At 39.1% G+C, this 19,186-nt stretch overlaps 1 protein-coding gene across 1 annotated transcript in view; it reads right to left on the minus strand.

The window, feature by feature from the left end:
• Positions 1 to 1,505: 1,505 nt before the first annotated feature.
• The window catches only part of akap13 (A-kinase anchoring protein 13), a 116,849-nt gene continuing 99,168 nt past the window's right edge, over positions 1,506 to 19,186 (minus strand). Inside the window, exons 25-47 of the mRNA XM_059335896.1 lie at positions 18,720 to 18,894; positions 18,033 to 18,139; positions 17,760 to 17,906; positions 17,546 to 17,655; positions 16,670 to 16,813; positions 15,205 to 15,330; positions 14,797 to 14,914; positions 13,467 to 13,587; positions 12,421 to 12,551; positions 12,210 to 12,286; positions 12,017 to 12,083; positions 11,757 to 11,871; positions 10,314 to 10,396; positions 10,021 to 10,212; positions 9,102 to 9,257; positions 8,828 to 8,898; positions 7,198 to 7,242; positions 6,788 to 6,835; positions 6,503 to 6,697; positions 5,300 to 5,581; positions 3,902 to 4,021; positions 3,164 to 3,383; positions 1,506 to 1,678 (exon numbers count right to left, since the gene is read on the minus strand). Coding sequence (XP_059191879.1) covers positions 1,620 to 1,678; positions 3,164 to 3,383; positions 3,902 to 4,021; positions 5,300 to 5,581; positions 6,503 to 6,697; positions 6,788 to 6,835; positions 7,198 to 7,242; positions 8,828 to 8,898; positions 9,102 to 9,257; positions 10,021 to 10,212; positions 10,314 to 10,396; positions 11,757 to 11,871; positions 12,017 to 12,083; positions 12,210 to 12,286; positions 12,421 to 12,551; positions 13,467 to 13,587; positions 14,797 to 14,914; positions 15,205 to 15,330; positions 16,670 to 16,813; positions 17,546 to 17,655; positions 17,760 to 17,906; positions 18,033 to 18,139; positions 18,720 to 18,894 — 2,909 coding nt within the window. The 3' untranslated portion in view covers positions 1,506 to 1,619. The remainder of the gene's footprint in view (positions 1,679 to 3,163; positions 3,384 to 3,901; positions 4,022 to 5,299; positions 5,582 to 6,502; positions 6,698 to 6,787; positions 6,836 to 7,197; positions 7,243 to 8,827; positions 8,899 to 9,101; positions 9,258 to 10,020; positions 10,213 to 10,313; positions 10,397 to 11,756; positions 11,872 to 12,016; positions 12,084 to 12,209; positions 12,287 to 12,420; positions 12,552 to 13,466; positions 13,588 to 14,796; positions 14,915 to 15,204; positions 15,331 to 16,669; positions 16,814 to 17,545; positions 17,656 to 17,759; positions 17,907 to 18,032; positions 18,140 to 18,719; positions 18,895 to 19,186) is intronic.

Raw genomic sequence — 19,186 nt, forward strand, 5'->3', positions numbered from 1 at the left:
TTTAAATTTCACTTCAGTTAATTTGGGATTGTTCTTCCAAAATAAAAGCCTGACTCTAAATTAGACCTAACTTAAGTGTAAATTATAAAGACTGATTCTCGGCATTTTGAGAACAGAATTACAGACTTATCTATTCTACTTTTTTTCAAAATAAAATCCCATCAGTAGGGGAAAGTAGGGGATTTTGGTAGTGAAGGGACAATGAAGCTTTGGGAACCATTTGCTTTATTTTTTTGACCCCATTGGCTGGTGGTCTTGGCTTAAAAAAGGCTTTAGCAATGGTAATTGAGCGTGTTTTCCTTTGTTGAACAAAGAGCACCTAGTGGGCTTCGTAAATAAAGCAAATGGTTCAAGAAGCTTCATTGTCCCTTAACTATATTTTGGCCATTTGACCCCTGGATGATTAGAATTGTAAACTGTTAGACAACAACAAAACAAGATGTTGTCTTCCTAAACCACTATAACCAATATAGTTGTAAGGACCAGGGGAGATTAGACAAAAAAAAGCCTGTCACTGCTTCTCTCCAGCCGAAGTAACGACTCTCTGCTTGTGTCTAACGAGAGGAGATTCTAGTTTCATGTTACATCTTTGATGCATGGCAGTTTGTAAAATGACTTCTAGAATAACTATTAAGGAAATGAGAGACCCTCAAAATAAAGCATCACTCTCTCATATATATATCATATTATGTATAAAGTGCATGTTAAAATCTTTGTCTCCTGATTGTGTTGAGCTGCAGTGACAGCAGTGATTAGAGATGGTCACTGTTATGTAAATAATGGTCACCATTATTTTCTAAAGATTGGAGCAATTTTTTAAAACATCTGCACAAGATTCCACTGTCATTACATTTATCAGACTGTGTTAAGGCACTCAAAGCCCTGAGTGTTGGTGTCCTGACCTCTCAGCCTGTCTCTATACATGCATCCACCTCTCTGGAGACTGACGTGTATTGATTGATTGTGTCTGGAGGTCTGTGATCTTGTTGTACACACTGACCACACACACTGACCTCAGCACACAGTGTGGACAGTGAGGAATGGTGGACTTATTCAGGGGGTTGCTACCAACACCATGTGGTGTGGCATCTTGTCTCATTTGACAGCTTAAGAACTGAGTTAAAGCAAATATGGGGACACACAAATCACACATATTCCACCACGACTGTGTCACTGTTCACTGAAAGTGAGCACAAGCGTTCAAAGTTAACATCAGCAACACATGGAAGAAATGGGACTCAGTATTGGTTCATGTTAAAGCTGCAGTCTTGTGACATGAGCCCATCACATGACAGCTGGTCCTGTCACACTGCTCCTGTTTGATCTTCCTCGGCTTTCCATCACATCTGTTACTGATGGAAGGTTGTCGGAGGGGGAAGTCTTGGCACGTTTGTTGCTTAAAGTTGCTCTGATTGCATTGTTAGCTCAACAGCTACTTTTGTTTACCTGGAACACAGATTGTCATCCTGAGAACCTAGCTTCTCATCCATGATGGTCCTCCAGTGCCCAAAAGGACAGCCAGTGAGCAAAGACACTTGTGGGCTTGTTCTTTATCCAAACAGTGAGTTAGAGGTCCTGCTTGCTGCACTGGCCATTTGTCTGGTTCGTCGTCCAGGTCCTCAGCAGAAGAAGATGTCTCCATCGTTCTGAGGATCCGACATCACTGCAACTTTGCTTTCTAAAGAGAAGTGAAGACATAGGTAAAAAGTCTGGCTCAAAACCTCATGGAAAGTAGCTGTTTTTAAGCTTTTATGTGTCAGTTTTTGTTCGAATCAGAGTGAAATTGATGCATTTGGTTCGCTTTGTATTTAGTCTGGTTTGCTTTCACAGTCTAGAAATGTAAGCGGATCAAATAAAATATAAAAAGATTTGAAGACGGCCGTTTTAAGATGGTGGAGCAACGTGAAACCGAGCGCAAACCGAGTACGTTTAATCATAGCTGCCGTAATCTGCTCTGCACTGTAAAAAAATGTTTGTAGAAGTTACAGTAAACACTGTCAAACTGCATCAGAAATAGGGCGTAAAATAAAAAATTGAATATCACTGTAGAAGACGCTTTTAATTACTCTAAATCAAGGAACTTTTAAACTGTAGAAAACACATTCATTATCATGTTAAATTAAAGGAGAAATACCATAATGTCACAAGGTCACAATTACCCTAAAAATAAAGGCACTTTTCAGTCAAGATAACAGTTTTTGAAATAATATTTACATTTAAATTCACAGTAGAAAAACTAGTCACTGTGTTTTTACAGTGAAGTTCTGGCATCCACAGCTGCCGGTATTTAACCGTAAATGAAACAGATTTTTTTTACAGTGTGGTGTTCACCAAACTAATCTAGAGAGAAACGCTCAGAACAAGCTCCTGTTGAGGCTCCGGGTCGTCAATAGTGTGTTGATCCATTATTTCCAACGTGCTACAATCAGACAGCTGTATAATCAGAGAATATGAGAATATGATATATGAGAATTGAGAATATGTTAATAATTCTACAATGACGATTAGCTTTATCTCAGTGGTAGCCTACAGTGTGAAACCGAAAGACACTATTCGATCTTGATGCTATTATTACATCTCACCACGCAGGTAGCTAACAATCCACTGCATTTTGGTTAATTTCCTTTTATTGGGTCAGATTCTGGTCGGATTACATTCACAGTGCAATCGAACAGCACTAGGGTCCGTTTGGAGACCCTCTCACAAGAGGTCTGGGACCGGTTGTTTTGGTCCGCACTAGAGTATGATTGGAGCGTTCATAAGCAACCAAACAAACCGTAAAAAGGATTAAACCACACCAGAGTTAGATTAAAACGGACTAAACTTTCAGTTGTGAAAGCGCCCTTAGAGAAGCTGGTATGTTGAGTATTTTAGTATATTCTAGTGTTGGAACAACGAAGCTTCATGAAGCATTTGCTTTAATTATGGAGCCAAGAGATGCGCTCTTTGTTTAACGAAAGGCTGAAACTTTTTTAAAGCCAAGACCGCCACTTAGTGGGGTCAAAAAATAAAGCAAATGCTTCACGAAGCTTGGTTGTCCCAACACTAGTATATTCTATTTAACTGACAGAGCAAAGGCATTTTATTCCTGATATACACATACATTCCAGGTGAAGAAACAAGAGAAACAGCTAATGCCAAGACAAGGCTTTGTTCTTCGTACCTGTTGGTGACTGCTCTCCTTTGCCCTTCTTCTTCTTCTTGTCTTTCTTCTCTTTGGGTTTGGCCAACTGGAGGAGTTTGGTGGGGAGCTGGGACTCCTTCTCAGCTCCATGGGTTTTAGAGGAGGAGGACGAGGAGAAGGGATTAAAGTTTTTGCCCATCCTCTTGGATCCGATGCGGAGGAAAGGTTCTTTGGTTGGGGCGGAGGATGAGAGCTCCACCTAGAGTACGTCCAAAAAAAAAAGGAGAGCTCTTATATTGTCCCAAGAACAAGAACTAAGCAGCTTTCAGTTATTCTGCTCCTCACCTGTGGAACAAACTACCTGCAGATCTGAGGTCTGCCCAAACGCTCAGCTCCTTTAAATCAGGACTAAAAAGACTTGTTTACTGCAGCGTACTCTTAACTTTAACACTTATCTGCTCTACTCTACTACCCTTACTTTTTAACTATGCAATGTTTGACTTGTGCTTTGTATTATTTTATCTATTTTCTTATCCTGCTGTATCTTATTTTATCTTATTTGTATTTTTATTTCCATTTCCCTGTTTTCATTGACTGTTTTTACTGTTTTCAATTGTGTCTTGCTGTTTTTAATGTTTATGTAAAGCACTTTGAGTTGTATTGTGCTATACAAATAAACTTGCCTTGCCTTATAGTTGTTCTAGGACTCATACATAAAGCCACACACTGGTTTTGTTCAATGTGTGTAAACATTTCAAATGGAGACTTTATTCTTACCTCCTTTGGCTGCTCTGCTGCTTCTTTTAAATCTAGATCCAGAGACCCGGAGCTGTGGAACCTGATGGAGTCATCAGAGGTAGTGGAGGGAGTCCGCTGGTACCTTTGAAGCTGCTCCGACTGTAAATTATGCACAGAGAAATAAAATAGTCACACACAAAGTTTCATCTTGAACTCAGTAGTCACACCCTTGAGGGCTTCTTTTATATGTTCTATGTAATGTCACGGAGCTTCACAGATCTGGCTCCAGGACGTTGAGATGATATGTGTGCCTTAGAACACTGAACCACAGAGACATAAAAACCTGCACAGTGGCAGATAGTAAACATTAGACTGAAATAGACTGTGAGCAATTAGTGCAACCAGTCTATGAACAGCCCCTTCTCTCTGTGCACACTCTTAATCTACACAAGATGAAGACGAAGGAGAGGAAATGATTGTTGTTGGCTTTTCCCTGCAGAGAAAACAGCCAGCCAAATAACTGATCAGAATCATCCGGAGTTGGCAGATAGTTTGTATTATGAATACTTTTGTCCAAAACTGATGAGTTTAAGTTAACTCTGATAAGTGAGTCTATCTATGTTTTTAATAGGGATGGATGGTTGGGAGAAACCTGCCAACTCAAGCATCTATATATGTTAACGATCAGTTAAAAAAAATGCGTACATGGGCAATGGCATTTTTAGGCATTTTCTAAATTTGACCATTTTGACAAAAATCAACATGCTATAGTGTGACTTTTTTTTTGAGAGGGTAATTTTTGGACATCCCATCATATGGTGTTTATCTGTAATATCTGGCCATCTTATGCTCAAACATGATCAACAGACTATAATTGGGTCATTTCTAGCATTTTTAGGCATTTTCAAAATTTGATCATGTTGACAAAAATCAACATGACTTTTTTTCTGAGAGGGTCATTTTTGGACGTCTTTGCACTACATGTTGTTTGGTTGAGGAAAAGTGAGGAAAGTTTGAGAAAATGCTGCAGTTGTTGTCGCCCATACATGTTTGATATCAGTTCAGTTCAGTTTGACTGAATACTTTGTTGGTCAGTCTGTGGGTTTGACTCTCATTGAGGAGAAATAAAAAGACTGAAGTGAGATGAATAGACTGAGAATTTTCTCTTTTTACAAAACAATTCTTGATTGAATTTCATTTTGTGGACACAAAATGCAGTTAAACAGTTAAATCACAATATATAGTATTGCAATATTCACCATATCACAAAATGCTTAAAATCGCAATAATATCGTTTCATGACTCAAGTATCAGGATAAAATCATATCATGGGGCCTCTGCTGATTCACACCTCTAGCTCTGACTACAGCAATGGGCCAACACTTTTCACCCCAGTTTATATTCATGAGCCTGCCTGCATCATAAGTGGACTCTGACCTGGTCTCTCGTCATGGCCTCCAGTCTCTCTGTGTCTCTCCTCAGAGCCTCTTTGTCTCTCTCCAGCCTCCTCTGTGCCTCCCTCAGCCTTTCCAGCTCTCCCTGGTACTCTTCTTTCTTCCTCTGCAGCGTCTCTCCCTCTTCCGTCAGGTTCTGACGCCTCCTCCTGGTCTGCTCCTCCTCCACCCTCAGCCTCTCCTCGCGCTCTGCCAGGCATCTCTCCATCAACTCCCATTCCTTTTCTCTCCTCCTCTTTTCTTCCTGATGTGCAGCCTGCTGTTTCTGAAAGAACCACAAAGACAGTCAGTCAGGGATAGGTGTGGTAATGGGATAAAACAAATGTGAGGTACAGGCAGTACCTATGGTGGCCCAGAGAGCTCATAGCGCTGCAACTTAAGAAAACACATGCAAATACACAAAACACAAGCAAATTGAAAAAACATCTTCGTTAATTTGACAACACAAGCGCAGCATTTAGAAAACATGCAACACAACACAATAAGTAAAAGCACTGCAAATAGACCACAACACAACTGAAGTGTTTCCAGAGGACACTTAAAATTGATGCACATGTCTAGACACACTTCTGATATTATCACGTTATTGATAATGATAATTTCCCGAATAACGATCATAGCATGCTGACATTAGTGGCCGATCACTAGCATGCTAATGTTAGTGGCCGATCATAGCGTGCTAACGTTAGCCGGCGATCGACAGCATGCTAAAGTTAGCGGCCGATCATAGCGTGCTAACGTTAGCGGTGCCATTGAGAGAGACCAACTAAACAGAGTATCATTCATTTATTTGATTTGTTCAACTGCAATGTGATTGATACAGGATAGCGGGCTAACGCTAACGCTATATTTCACGTTATAACATGAAAATATCATTATCATAAAATAACATAACGTTATATGACATTAACATTATCTTGAATTAACTTGATAATATCATATGCGTGTCCAGACGTGTGCATCACTTTTAAGTGTCCTCTGGAAACACTTCTGTAGTGTTGTGGTTGTTTTCCAAATGCTGCAAAAAAAATTGATGAAAAGTTGATGAAGATGTTTTCTCAATTTGCTTGGGTTTTGTGTATTTGCATGTGTTTTCTTAAGTTGCAGCGCTGTGAGCTCTCAGGGCCACCATACAATCCTAATGATAAATAAATGTATCATGATCCATTCAGCAGTGAGACTGAACCTGCAGGGTGGCCGCCTCCTGCCGCTGTCTCTCCAGACTTCTGTGTTTCTCCTGCTCGATGAGGGAGGAGGGGCGGGAGGAGGAAGAGGACGAGAGTGAGGAAGAAGACGAGTGTCGCGAGGAATTGGCCGTGAGCCGGTCGTTCAGGGTCTGCCGCTGGTCCTCGATAAATGAGTCCTGCTGGACCACCACAGCCTAGAGGCAGGAGAAAGATGGTTTGGGATGAATTTGACTGAAAGTAAAGTGTGTATATGGGATCTTTTTACTGGAGTGTGTGTCTTGTACCTGCAGTGAAATCAGCAGCTCATGAAGATGCGTCACGCTGTGCTGCACCTGCTGGAGTAACACAGCATTCAATGACACTGAGGTCGAAGTTTGAACTATTTTAAGACCCTGCAGCCATTTGATGCGGACAAGTCAACTTACTGCATATTAATGTACCTTATGTCGCAATGGATCTTATGGTAAAAAAAGCTATACTTTTATTCTGACGTGCTAATAATGTAAAGCTTTTAAACATTCACATAATTGACATCACAGACAGAAGCCAAAGTCATGAAACAGTGGTCAGTCATTTAAGATCATTTAGAATAATGTTCAAAAAGTTATATGTTTCCAAACTGCGGATGTGTGCTTCTGATAGTGAGAAAATATGTTAATATCGTACTACCTAAGTTTGTGTTTCACACACTTACCTCATTGTTTCTCTTCAGCAACATCTGTAGGCTGGCAGTGACTCCCTGAGGCACACAAACACACACACTTCATATGAACATTTACAGCTCATTTAATAGCATGTAGCCATGCTATTTACTATAATATATTGCTAGCAGGGAAGCAGTGAGTTCTTGGAAAAGCCCAGAGGAGTAACTTTGGCTTCTACAGCCATGCTAGCAACTCTATAGAGAGCAAATGAATTGATGTATTTTTGTAGGCCAACCCATAAGTTAGCTTCTATAGATAATTCACCTATAGGATTTTTGCATTGGACTTTGGATCATTGCAGGAAATAAGCTCTGTGGCAAACACACAAGTTTTGTTCAGCAGGATAATCTTCACAACACCACTTTTATGATGTTTGAAGAGTTAATGTAACGGACAGAACTAAAAAGCTATTGCTATTAGGGATTGGCGTTTGGAAGAAACCTGCCAACTCGAGCATTTATGAAGTTAACGATCAATTAATTGATTAATTGCTGTTTTTCTACATACTCCAGTATGTGTAAAAAACATGCATACATGGGCAAAAAAAAAAAAAAAAAAAAAAAAAAAAAAATATATATATATATATATATATATGTATAGTTCTGTGCATCAGTCTTAGGTCTGTTTTGATAATGGACACTTTTTTTTTGAAGGGACGAAACGAGATTTCCTGTCCATCGTAAAACTAACTCAAGTGAGATGACACTGTTAAGATAATGTCAAGGAGTTCAATGCTTTATGTTTTAGCCCCCAAAGATGAATGAGGTTAGTTTTCACATTAATCTTCATATTTAAATGTTTTTTATGTTTAAATAAGTTTTGGATAAAATTAAACTCAGTAATTCATGCTAGCAAGGTTTGATACAGTAAGCTATACTTTTGTATTTCTGTGTTTTATAATTGTTATTGCAACTTTCAGTTTGCAAACTTTAGCTTTATCCAACTTAATTCTCAGCTCATTGGCTTATTCATATAGGGTCGCAGAAAACACACCAAATTGACCAAATTCTTAATAACCATTAACTGATCATTGATTAATTATTTCCATCCCTAATTGCTATGGCGTAGCGAACTACACCACAGCATCCGACGTTTAATGTCCCTGATAACCACTGTAGTCTGATATATTTAGACACCATTGTGCTTAGAGCTAAAAACTAACATCAGCATCATGTTAAGCAGGTGAAATGCTTCCTGTGGAGTTTAACCATTAAACATGCTAACATTAGCTTATTAAAAGGCAGGGAACACCAAAGTGATTAGGACCCTGAGTAACACTAAACTGCAACTCAAATTTAATCTCCAGCTTTCAGATGATGTACACCACTTCTATGTGTCATTTATTATTGACCCCTTTAAAAAATGCACTGCCCATGACCGCCAGTTTCCAGTGAAAGGGGCCTGAATGATTAAGGGGTTAACAACTTTGAGGACACTGTGAGTGTGTTCACATGAATGTTAACCAGACATTTCACTGATGGTTCTGCTTTGTTTATCAGGAACACTCAGTGATGCCGACATTCATTTTTCAACAAAATGCATCCATAAATTATGCATTGTGGACACAGACACACAGACACAGACACACACACACACACGCACACACACACACACACGGACCTTCTTCAACACGCTGTCTGACTCAGTCCTGCGGAGATCCAGAGATTCATCCCCCTCTTCCTTCTCTCCATCTGATGACAGAGAAACAAAGTCTCAGCAGGTGATCATCAGCCAACATGTGGGATAAACCTGATGTCATGTCGTCAGAATAAAATCATTCCTCAGAGGAAAATCAAACTGTGGCACAGCTGCTGTCAGGTTGAGCAACTGACCAGAAATAACAGCACGGTATTTGCATAAGTGCTGACCATGATGTGTGTTTAATAACCCTTACTCTTGCTGCTGTTCATCTGGTGGCTGTCGAAGCCTCCGAATGTCTCAGCTCTCCTGGGCAGACAGACCGGCCCCACACTGCCCCCTGTCAGACCAACTGGAACACTGCAGCCTGCTCCACCGACTCCACTGTTGACCAAAGTGTGCAGGGTCTCCACTAGAGAGAGATGGAAAATATCATACACAGTATTAACATTTTGTCATAACATTTTCTGGGGACATAGATACGATGGCCCTGAGAGCTCACAGCTCTGCAACTTAGGAAAACACATGCAAATTGAGAAAACATCTTCATCAATTTGACAACACAAGCGCAGCATTTAGAAAACGCGCTGCAACACCACAACACAACAGAAGTCTTAAAAGTGATGCACATGCCTGGACAGGCTTGTGATATTATCACGTTATATGTAGATAATGACAATTTCACATTATAATGTTATAATGTGAAATTATCACATTATTTCATGACAATGATATTCTCATGTTATAGCGTAATATATGGCGTTAGCCCGCTAGCCTGTATCAATCACATTGCAGTTAAACAAATCAAATAAATGAATGATACACATTTTAGTTGGTCTCTCAACGGGACCGAGTTGGCTAATGTAGCACGCTATGATCGGCCGCTAACATTAGCACGCTATGTTCAGCCGGTAACGTTAGCGTGCTATGATCGTTATTTGTGAAATTACCATTATTGTTGTGGTCTGTTTGCAGCACTTTTTCTTATTGTGTTGTGTTGTGGTCTTTGCAGCGCATTTTCCAAATGCTGCGTTTGTCTTGTCAAATTGATGAAGATGTTTTCTCAATTTGCTTGCATTTTGTGTATTTGCAAGTTGCAGTGCTGTGAGCTCTCAGGGCCACCGTACATAGACCATGTGAAAACGGCCTCAGATATATATCTATGTCCTGCACACCTTCCTTCAGGGCATCCTTTATGATTGGCTCCCCCTTTGTGACATCATCAGGTGTGGCCATGAATAACATCCGCTCCCTGATTGGTGGATTTGTGTGATCGGGAGTGGAATTAAAGTCGGCCAGGTCCCTGAAGATGTGGACCTTCTCCTCCAATAAAGAGATGATCTGCTCGTCTTTCCTTCTTAGAAGTTCTGAGATAAAACATGAGTGAAAGTACAAATGACATTAAAGCAAAAAGAGGGACAAGCAGAACAGAATACAATGTAATCCTACAGTGTGGCTTTGCTCTCACCTCGGATCTCCTTTGCTCTGCTCTCCTGCTGCCTCCTGTCTTCTTCTGTCTCACTGGGAACCCCTTCGTCCTCGTCTTTCTCCCTGTCACACAAATACGCCCTCACCGTCAAGTTCAAATATTATATGAAACCTTTATTGTCCATTCAAACAAATTGAAGACCTTTTAATTGTCCTCAGTTCACCTGAATGCATTTGAAAAGCACTTTTCTAGTTGTAACCCCCGAATGTGCTTTTACACTACAAATCAACATTCACACATGCATCATGTGATTACATAGTTAACAGTAATAACAATAGTTCTTGTTCTTCATAACTACATTTTCCTCATTTAATTAATTGATTGAATCTGTGGGTGTACTGATCACTGCATTTACACTGGTTATTTACATTATTAACACAGATGTCTAATACTTATGGAAGGCATTTATTTAATTCAAAATAGTATATATACTAAGAGGATATATGAAATAATTATACAAAGGTAGGTGTTACTCGTCTTTACAAACATTACTGGTGTAAAGAAACTTGTAACAGAATCCGTGGATTCATGTGTGTTCATGTTGGTCAGTGAACATTATTATAGAGCTACTCAGCACACATCATTAAAACGTCACATATTATAGGTCCAGTTAGCTTTGTTTCAGTTTGTTCATAAGTGCAATACGACGTTAATACAGCGGTGTTTGAATGTTTGTAAACTCTTTAGAATTTTCTTTATTTCTGCATAAATATGACCTAAAACATCTTCCGATTCCTTAAAGTAGATAAAGAGGACCCAGTAAACAAATGAGGCAAAATATTACACCTGATCATTTATTTATAGAGAAAAATGATCCAATATTACATATCTGTGAGTGGCAAAAGTATGTGAACCTTTGCTTTCAGTATCTGGTGTGACCCCTTTGTGCAACAATAACTGAAACTAAACATTTATGGTAACTGTTGATCAGTCCTGCACACCGGCTTGGAGGAATTTTAGCCCATTTCTCGGTACAGAACTGTTCAGAACTGTACGGAGGAACTGGGATGTTGAGGGGTTTCCTCACATGAACTGCTCGCTTCAGGTCCTTCCACAACAGTTTGATTGGATTAAGGTCAGGACTTTGACTTGGCCATTCTGAAACATTAACTTTATTCTTCTTTTACGATTGTGAAAATCTGCAGATGTTTTAGCTCATTTATGCAGAAAAATAGAACATTCTAAAGGGTTCACAAACTTTAAAGCACAAATGTACATTCTGATCCTGGGTTTGAATTTGAATGGTGGGACTTTTGCTTTCATTAAATTTCCCTGATTGTACCTTAAAAATCAAATAATATACACATTACACAAATAACATAACATCTCCAACTGCTGAATAGAACTAAATAATACATAACATAATGTGTGTGTGTGTGTGTGTGTGTGTGTGTGTGTGTGTGTGTGTGTGTGTGTCCTTACATGCAGTGCATGGCATCCTGTATGATAGCCCTCCATGTGTTGCGCTCCTCCTTGCTGCTGGCCAACACCTCCACCATCTCTGGTTTCTCTATACCCGCTGTGATGAGAAAGAGACCTGCAGGAGGAAAGCCAGAATCCGCCTGCTTTTAGCCAAGCACTGATTCATATCAACACTCTCCCAGGTTTGTTTGTATCAAACTGAGTGAAAATCAAGTGTGAACAGTGAAAGAAATGGGTGGTGATAAATGAAGCAGCCTGACCTCTCTCCTCATTAGCCACTTCTCTGACTATCAGATTCTGTAAAGAGATAACTGTCGAGCGCTGGTCCTGAGGACAAAGACATCCACATCAAACTGAATCTTTGTGACAGTATATATGGATTGTATATGGATGGAATGAGCAGATATTTAAACTAAATATTAAACAAATCATGTTTTGCAATGTGTTTCTTACCAATGAGGCAAATACATATTTCTGGTCTTTTTCCTGAAGAAAGATCAACACATCAGACAGTAGCATGGCCTGGACATCTGCAACACCAAGAAACAAAAATGATTGCAACATCCTGTCTGCTGTCTGAGCGGATGGTTTATTTTCTCTCTGCAGAAGAAAGCAATGAATGCACGTGTTTAAAGATGCATGAAGACTGGAAACCTTTGTGTACCTTTGAGTCGTCCAGCAGAGTTTTTCAGCTGCAGCAGTCCGTCATGAAGCAGCTTCCTTCCTCTGATCAGATCCTCTTTAGCAAACATCTGACCACTCTTCATCCTCATGATGGACTTACTGTCAGTGCGACTGGAGACGACAAAAAACATCCTTATCTCTTGTCCATAATGAGTTACAAACAAGTGCAAAAGGTGAACATGTTTCTAGCTGACTGTCCTGCTTTGCTCTGGAAACTGTGAAAGGGGTGTGCATGACATCACAAGACTGACATCACACTGTCAGAACCATGAAATAACATCCGTCATGGATATGAATGAATATTTATTTAATGACGTTTTATGACTGCTAGCATTCGGTAAATTATGCAACTTTTAATGAAAGAGAAGTCTTTGTTCTGACAACTTGGCATTAACCAAGACAATATAACCCTGTCAGAAATATGTCATAGCATTATTTTTTTCCCCATCAAACTAAAAGAAACTCAACATTGGCTGTCACTATTCAATTATATTTGTGTCATGAATATTTCTTGTGAAGGGACAATGAAGCTTCGTGAAGCATTTGCTTTACTTTTTGACCCCACTAGATGGCGTTCTTGGCTTTAAAAAAAGGCTTTAGCAATAGTCACTGAGTGTGTTTTAAGCCCTTTGTTTAACAAAGAGCGCCATCTAGTGGGCTCTGTAAATAAAGCAAATGGTTCACAAAGCTTCGAGCATAGGCTGTTGCAAATGGTTAATGTTATCCCTTAACTAGTGACAAGGTCAAAGTGTTGCCACTTGTCTTAATTAATGTCAAGTTGTTATAACAGAGACATCTTAAACAAGGTCAACTTTGCATTAAAAGTAGTCAATTACTAAATGACAACAGTCCTAAATCTTGTGAGTCATTAATGTTACTCCTTAGGTTACAAATATTGCATGCAGCAGTATACAGAAGAAAAAAATACACAATAAATTAGGAGAATGTAAATTAATTTTTATCACAGTGTGTCACAGAGTGAAGTGCCCTGATGGCCTAAATCCTGACACATGCAGACTGGTGTACCTGTAAACCTCCCTCAGCCTCTGTTTCTTCTCCTGCTCGTTGACTTTACTGTCCACAGCCGTGATCAGCTCCTTGACACGGCGCACAGCTTCACACACACAGCCATGGTCTTCATCTGAGTCTGTTAGAGCAAACATGGACTGCACTGTTATACTGGCCCGACTGTAGTCCATCTAGTCCTGCATCATCCACCCAGTGATTAACCTCACGTTCTCTGTGGGTCATCACTGAAGACAATGCTTCAACTGAGGTTTGAACATGAATTATAGTTTTATCGTCATCATCTTCAATCACCTCACATATTTGACATCAACTCCAATACCTTAACTAATAACCAATACATTGTCCAAACTATTCATTTTAGAGGTGTGAATCAGCAGAGGCCCCACGATGCGATTTTATCCCGACACTTGAGTCACGATACCATATTATTACGATTTTAAGCATTTTGCGATATGTTGAGTATTGCGATACAATATATTGCGTTTAACTGTTTAACTGCATTTTGTGTCAACAAAGTTAAATTCAATCAAGAACTGGTTTTGGCAAATAAGAGAAAATTCTCGGTCTATTCATCTCACTTCAGTCTTTTGATTTCTCCACAATAAGAGTAGGTAGGGGTGGGCAATATGGCCAAAAAAAACAAACAGTTTTCTTTAAACTTAAGCAATCAAGGGATTTCTAGTTAACCTTCAATGTAGAGACATTAAATGGGCGAAAGAGGACTTTCATGCACCTCTCCTCTACCGTCTATGCACCTTTTGATTGTTTTCTTTTTGAGATATTATAAATATCCAATAATGTAAAATTACACATCATCAAAACAATGTTAACGGTATTATCGTAGACGATATATATATCACCCACCTCTAAATGAGAGTCAAACCCAAAGACTGACCAACAAAGTATTCAGTCAAACTGAACTGAACTGAACTGTTATCAAAAATGTATGAACGACAACAATTTCAGCATTTTCCCAGGCTTACCTCAATTTTAAGCATTCACTGCTCTGAATTTTTTGAACGAAACATAAAAAAAGCCTATCTTTTCAGCGTTACTTTGACAACTTCCCAAAATCCATGCCTAATGATTCCTTAGATCTTCTTGTTTCATATGATACCAGTATCTACAGTATATTCCTAAAAGTGAGCCTGCTACGGCCTCTGAAAAAAATGGCGAAAGTACTGATGGTCTGTTGGCTAACTATCAATACTTGGCGGCCATGAATTGATATAATATTGCCACGCAATATATCGTGATACTATGCTGTATTGATTTTTCCCCCACCTCTAATTAATTTACATGAATGTTTCTTAGAGGGCATCTTTACCTTTAGTGTGCTGTAATATCCTCTGGATGAGAACAGGATACTTGGTGATCCTCTGGGTGACCAACAAAATACACTCGGGAATACTGAGCCTCCGCACAATGCTGCTGCTCATTGTTCTCTGTACAAACACACATTTCAATCCATCAATAAAGACTTTTCACTCGGTTGTACACACACACAGGCACATATGCACATTAATAATGTGAGAGATGTCAGAACAGCAGGGTGGCCCATGGACAGAGGGCTGAGCAGTTGGTTCAGTACTTCGCTCAAGGGCAAAGCGCCAGTGTCCTGGTGGAAAACTGGCATCTCTCCAACTACCAGTCCACAGTCCTTACTTGGTTAAATGGGAGAAATGTGTGTTATATGTGTATATGTATATGGAACTGGTGTGAGATGTGTGCTGACCTTGATGAAAGCCTGGAAGCGTTTATCTTTGGCGTACAGGTCTTTGTAGAGATTGACAGCTTCATTGTGGCGACTGCAGAACTTCCCATAAACTTTCTTCATACGATCAGCAGTGCAGCCTGAAAACTGAATTTAAAAACACTGTTTGTTTAGTATTCCTATTCTACTTAAACTTTTTATTGCACAAACTGAAGGAACTGACATGTGTACTTGACTTGTAAGTGACAAATAAAAATGAAAATGTTTTGTTGGGGGTCATATGGGTTTGGGATTAGACTTTGATATTTGGTGAAAATATTCTAATATAAAAGTTTTTTTTTAACTCTTTCCAGCCTTTATTGCCATCTGCTCCCCCACTACTGTGAAAACCATCAACGTGGTAAATCTTGAATGTACTGTAATGGCAGAGTGCACCACTTAACCTTCCTCTTATGTTAGCTTTCTGTGATATCTCTTATGTTAACGGGTCTGTTTTGACCCGTGTCTTAAATGATCCATAAAATACACTATAATCAATTATTTATCATCCAATTTGTTTCTTACCTCTGTGTGACCTTATTAGGCTTCTGTATCCATGAAAAGATTAGTTTTAATATTTTTTTGTGAAGCCCCCTGGGCCTTTTTGGCAGCATAATCCTCATTTTTTAATTAAAAAAAAGAAGGTAAAATGAACCTCAAGAGATTATATAAAATAAAAGGTTGTTATGTTACCTCACTATTACCGTATTAGAAGACATCTCAAATAAAAATGTTACTTTAATATTAACTATAGTGACATCTATGGTGTTTCGGGTCAATTTTGACCCGTATACAGTCATGGAAAAAATGATTAGACCACCCTTGTTTTCTTTAATTTCTTGTTAATTTTAATGTCTTGTACAACTAAAGGTACATTTGTTTGGACAAATATAATGATACTAAAACAATAGCTCATAAGAGTTTAATTTAAGAGCTGACATCTAGCCATTTTCATGGTTTTCTTGAAAAAAAACCAAAATCATTATGAAGAAAACCATGGAAAATGGCTAGATATCAGCTCTTTAATTAAACTCTTAACAGCTATTTTTGTTGTTATCATTATATTTGTCCAAACAAATGTATCTTTTGTTGTACCAGGCACTAAATGAACAAGAAAGCAAGGAGAAAATATGAGAAAAGATGATTGTGTTTCACTGAATATTGTTTTATTATCTTATATTATAACTGAAATAAACTCTAACGTTTTAACTTTTATCATGAAGTGAAATTGATTTTGGTTTTATTTTGTTCCAACAGAGGTTCCTGACAAAGTCAAAAAGCCTTGATGCAATAAACAAAAGTGATGTGGTACTTTTATGCATTTGAAACCTTAAACAGGTTCGTTAAAGGCTCCAACACCCTCATGTATCTTGAAAAGAGTCTAATTATTCCTTAAGCAGGTGCTGTTTGCCTCTCTGCAGCCACATTTCTTCCTTTTCTTGCCTACCTGGTTGAGCAGGATGTCCCCGATTCTGCTGATGAGGTAGCTGTTGTTGTTTTGTCCCTCAGTTGTAGAAGCTCTCTTTCTCTCCAGGAGCAGGGTGAAGAAATGTGCGTGTGTGTCCAACAGATTGTCCAAAACGGGGAAAATCTACAGAGAATGATCAATGGACAAGTCCTTAGTGTGTGTATTTTAAAAGTGATTTTATTATTAATATTGCTTGTAGATCTGTCAATTAAGGTGGCCCTGAGAGATCACAGCTATGCAACTTAAGAAAACACATGCAAATACACAAAGCACAAGCAAACTGAAAAAACTTCATCAATTTGACAACACAAGCTCAGCATTTAGAAAAAGAGCCTCAAAGACCACAACACAACAGAAGTGTTTCCAGAGGACCCTTAAAAGTGATGCTCATGTCAGGACACGCTTGTGATATTATCACGTTATTTCATGACAGTGATATTTTCATGTTATAATGTGATATATAGCGTTAGCCCGCTGTTCCTTATCAATCACACTGCAGTTGAACAAATCAAATAAATAAATGATACATGTTTTAATTGGTCTCGCTCAAAGGCACCTAGTTGTTCTTGCTAGCTCGCTAACATTAGCATGCTATGATCGGCCGCTAATGTTAGCATGCTATCGATCGCGGGCTAACGTTAGCACGATATGATTGCATATATATATCTATATACACTATCATTATCTTGAAAATTATCTTGAAATAACGTGATTGAGTTGTCAAATTGATGAAGATGTTTTCCTATTTGCTTGTGTTTTGTGTGTATTTGCATGTTTTTGCTTAAGTTACAGGAATGTGAGCTCTCAGGGCCACCGTAGTCAATAGGTGAAACTGCCGCTCAACACGTTGATCACCTTGTCCAGAGTGTGCGTGTCAAGCTGCAGCTCCTTCTGAAGGCCTTTATAGTACACCTCAGACATGATCTTCAGTGTCCTTACGTGGTGGAACTCTGTCTGGTACAACTCTGTGGAGAGACAGGATTCTTATCTCCACATGTTCGGTAACAAAACAGGAGCATTTACAGAACAAAGTGTATCTTCCTTCCTAAACAAGTATAACAAGTCTGACCATAAATGACGTCTTGTCTCTTGATAATGTCTTTCTTCAACGTTTTCAAGAACTTCTTATCCATTGTGCCGCTCCAAGAATCAGCCTCCAGGTCTTTAATGTCACACTCAAACTCTCCCATCAGCTGACTGTCCATCATCTCAGTGCCTTCTCACACACAGACAGAAATAATTAGAAGGACACATGGAATTGCCATCAGCACAGGGGACACAAAAAATATACATGTGTGTGTGTGTGTGTGTGTGTGTGTGTGTGTGTGTGTGTAGATGTTACCTTCATCTGTGAGGGATTCAGTCGAGGCATTGACTTTGCTCCCCTGATGGAGAGAGTCGGTGGACTGTGACAGAAACTTTAGGCCTTTGAGCGGAACATCATCTAACCTACAGGAACAAAACCACAAACATGATTGAGTTTTCATAGGTCCATTGCATACTGTGTACACAGGCTGCTTCACATGATCATAGGAAACGAAGGAAAACATACCAGGACTGTCTTTAGTGTTACAAAGGAACACTTAAAGTTAATTTTACTTTTTATCTGACTTGCTTTCTTAGCTTTATGGGTCTGTTAGAGGTCTTTTAGTGGTCATTTGGGCACTTTCACAACCCAAGCCTTAGTCCGAATCAGAGTGAAATTGTTACATTTGGTTTGTTTTGTATTTAGTCTGGTTTGCTTTTACAGTGCAGAAATGTAAGTAAAATAAAAAATGTTTTGAAGAGGGGCTTGTAGGAAGGTGGAAGGCTAGAAATCAACTATAAATGTAAACAAAGCGCAAACTTGGTGTTCCGACCAAACTAATTTGGAGAGAAACGCTCAGAACGAGCTCCCGTTGGGGCTCCAGGTCGTCAATAATGTTGACAATGTTGATCCATTTTTTCCAATGTGCTGCAGTCAGACAGCTGTATAATTAGAGAAGGCGAGCCTGATATGATAGTATTGTGACAATGTGTGCTGTCTCACCCTGCTATGTTGCTGGTTGAGATGCTCTTCGCCAGGTTGCTGTGTGTGTTGAATATACTAGGGTGTCTCCGTGGAAACAACACAGGAAGTTGGTCATCAGGTGTAGTTGCTGTGGACCAGCGTTCCCGTGACGATGATGAGGATGTGGATGATACAGATGATGCTGAAGACGTAGCTAGATAGAAACAACAAAGTACACATTAGGATTTACTGTACATCATATTTCAATCTTTAAATAAACTAAAAATGTACAGTTTGCCATGTTTGAAGGCAGTTTTACCATTTATTGAAAACAGTGAATGGTAGGAAATGGCAGTGTTATTGATTCACTGTTTAACAACATGTATACGACAAAATATAAATTATATATGGTGTATTAATCCTTTCAATGTTGTCTTTCTATCAAACTGTAAGCTGATGATGATGTGAAGAACTCATAAGGAGATGGCTGAACAACTAAAATTGAG

This window comes from Centropristis striata, chromosome 6, assembly GCF_030273125.1.
Source record: "Centropristis striata isolate RG_2023a ecotype Rhode Island chromosome 6, C.striata_1.0, whole genome shotgun sequence".
Classification (NCBI taxonomy): Eukaryota; Metazoa; Chordata; class Actinopteri; order Perciformes; family Serranidae; genus Centropristis; species Centropristis striata.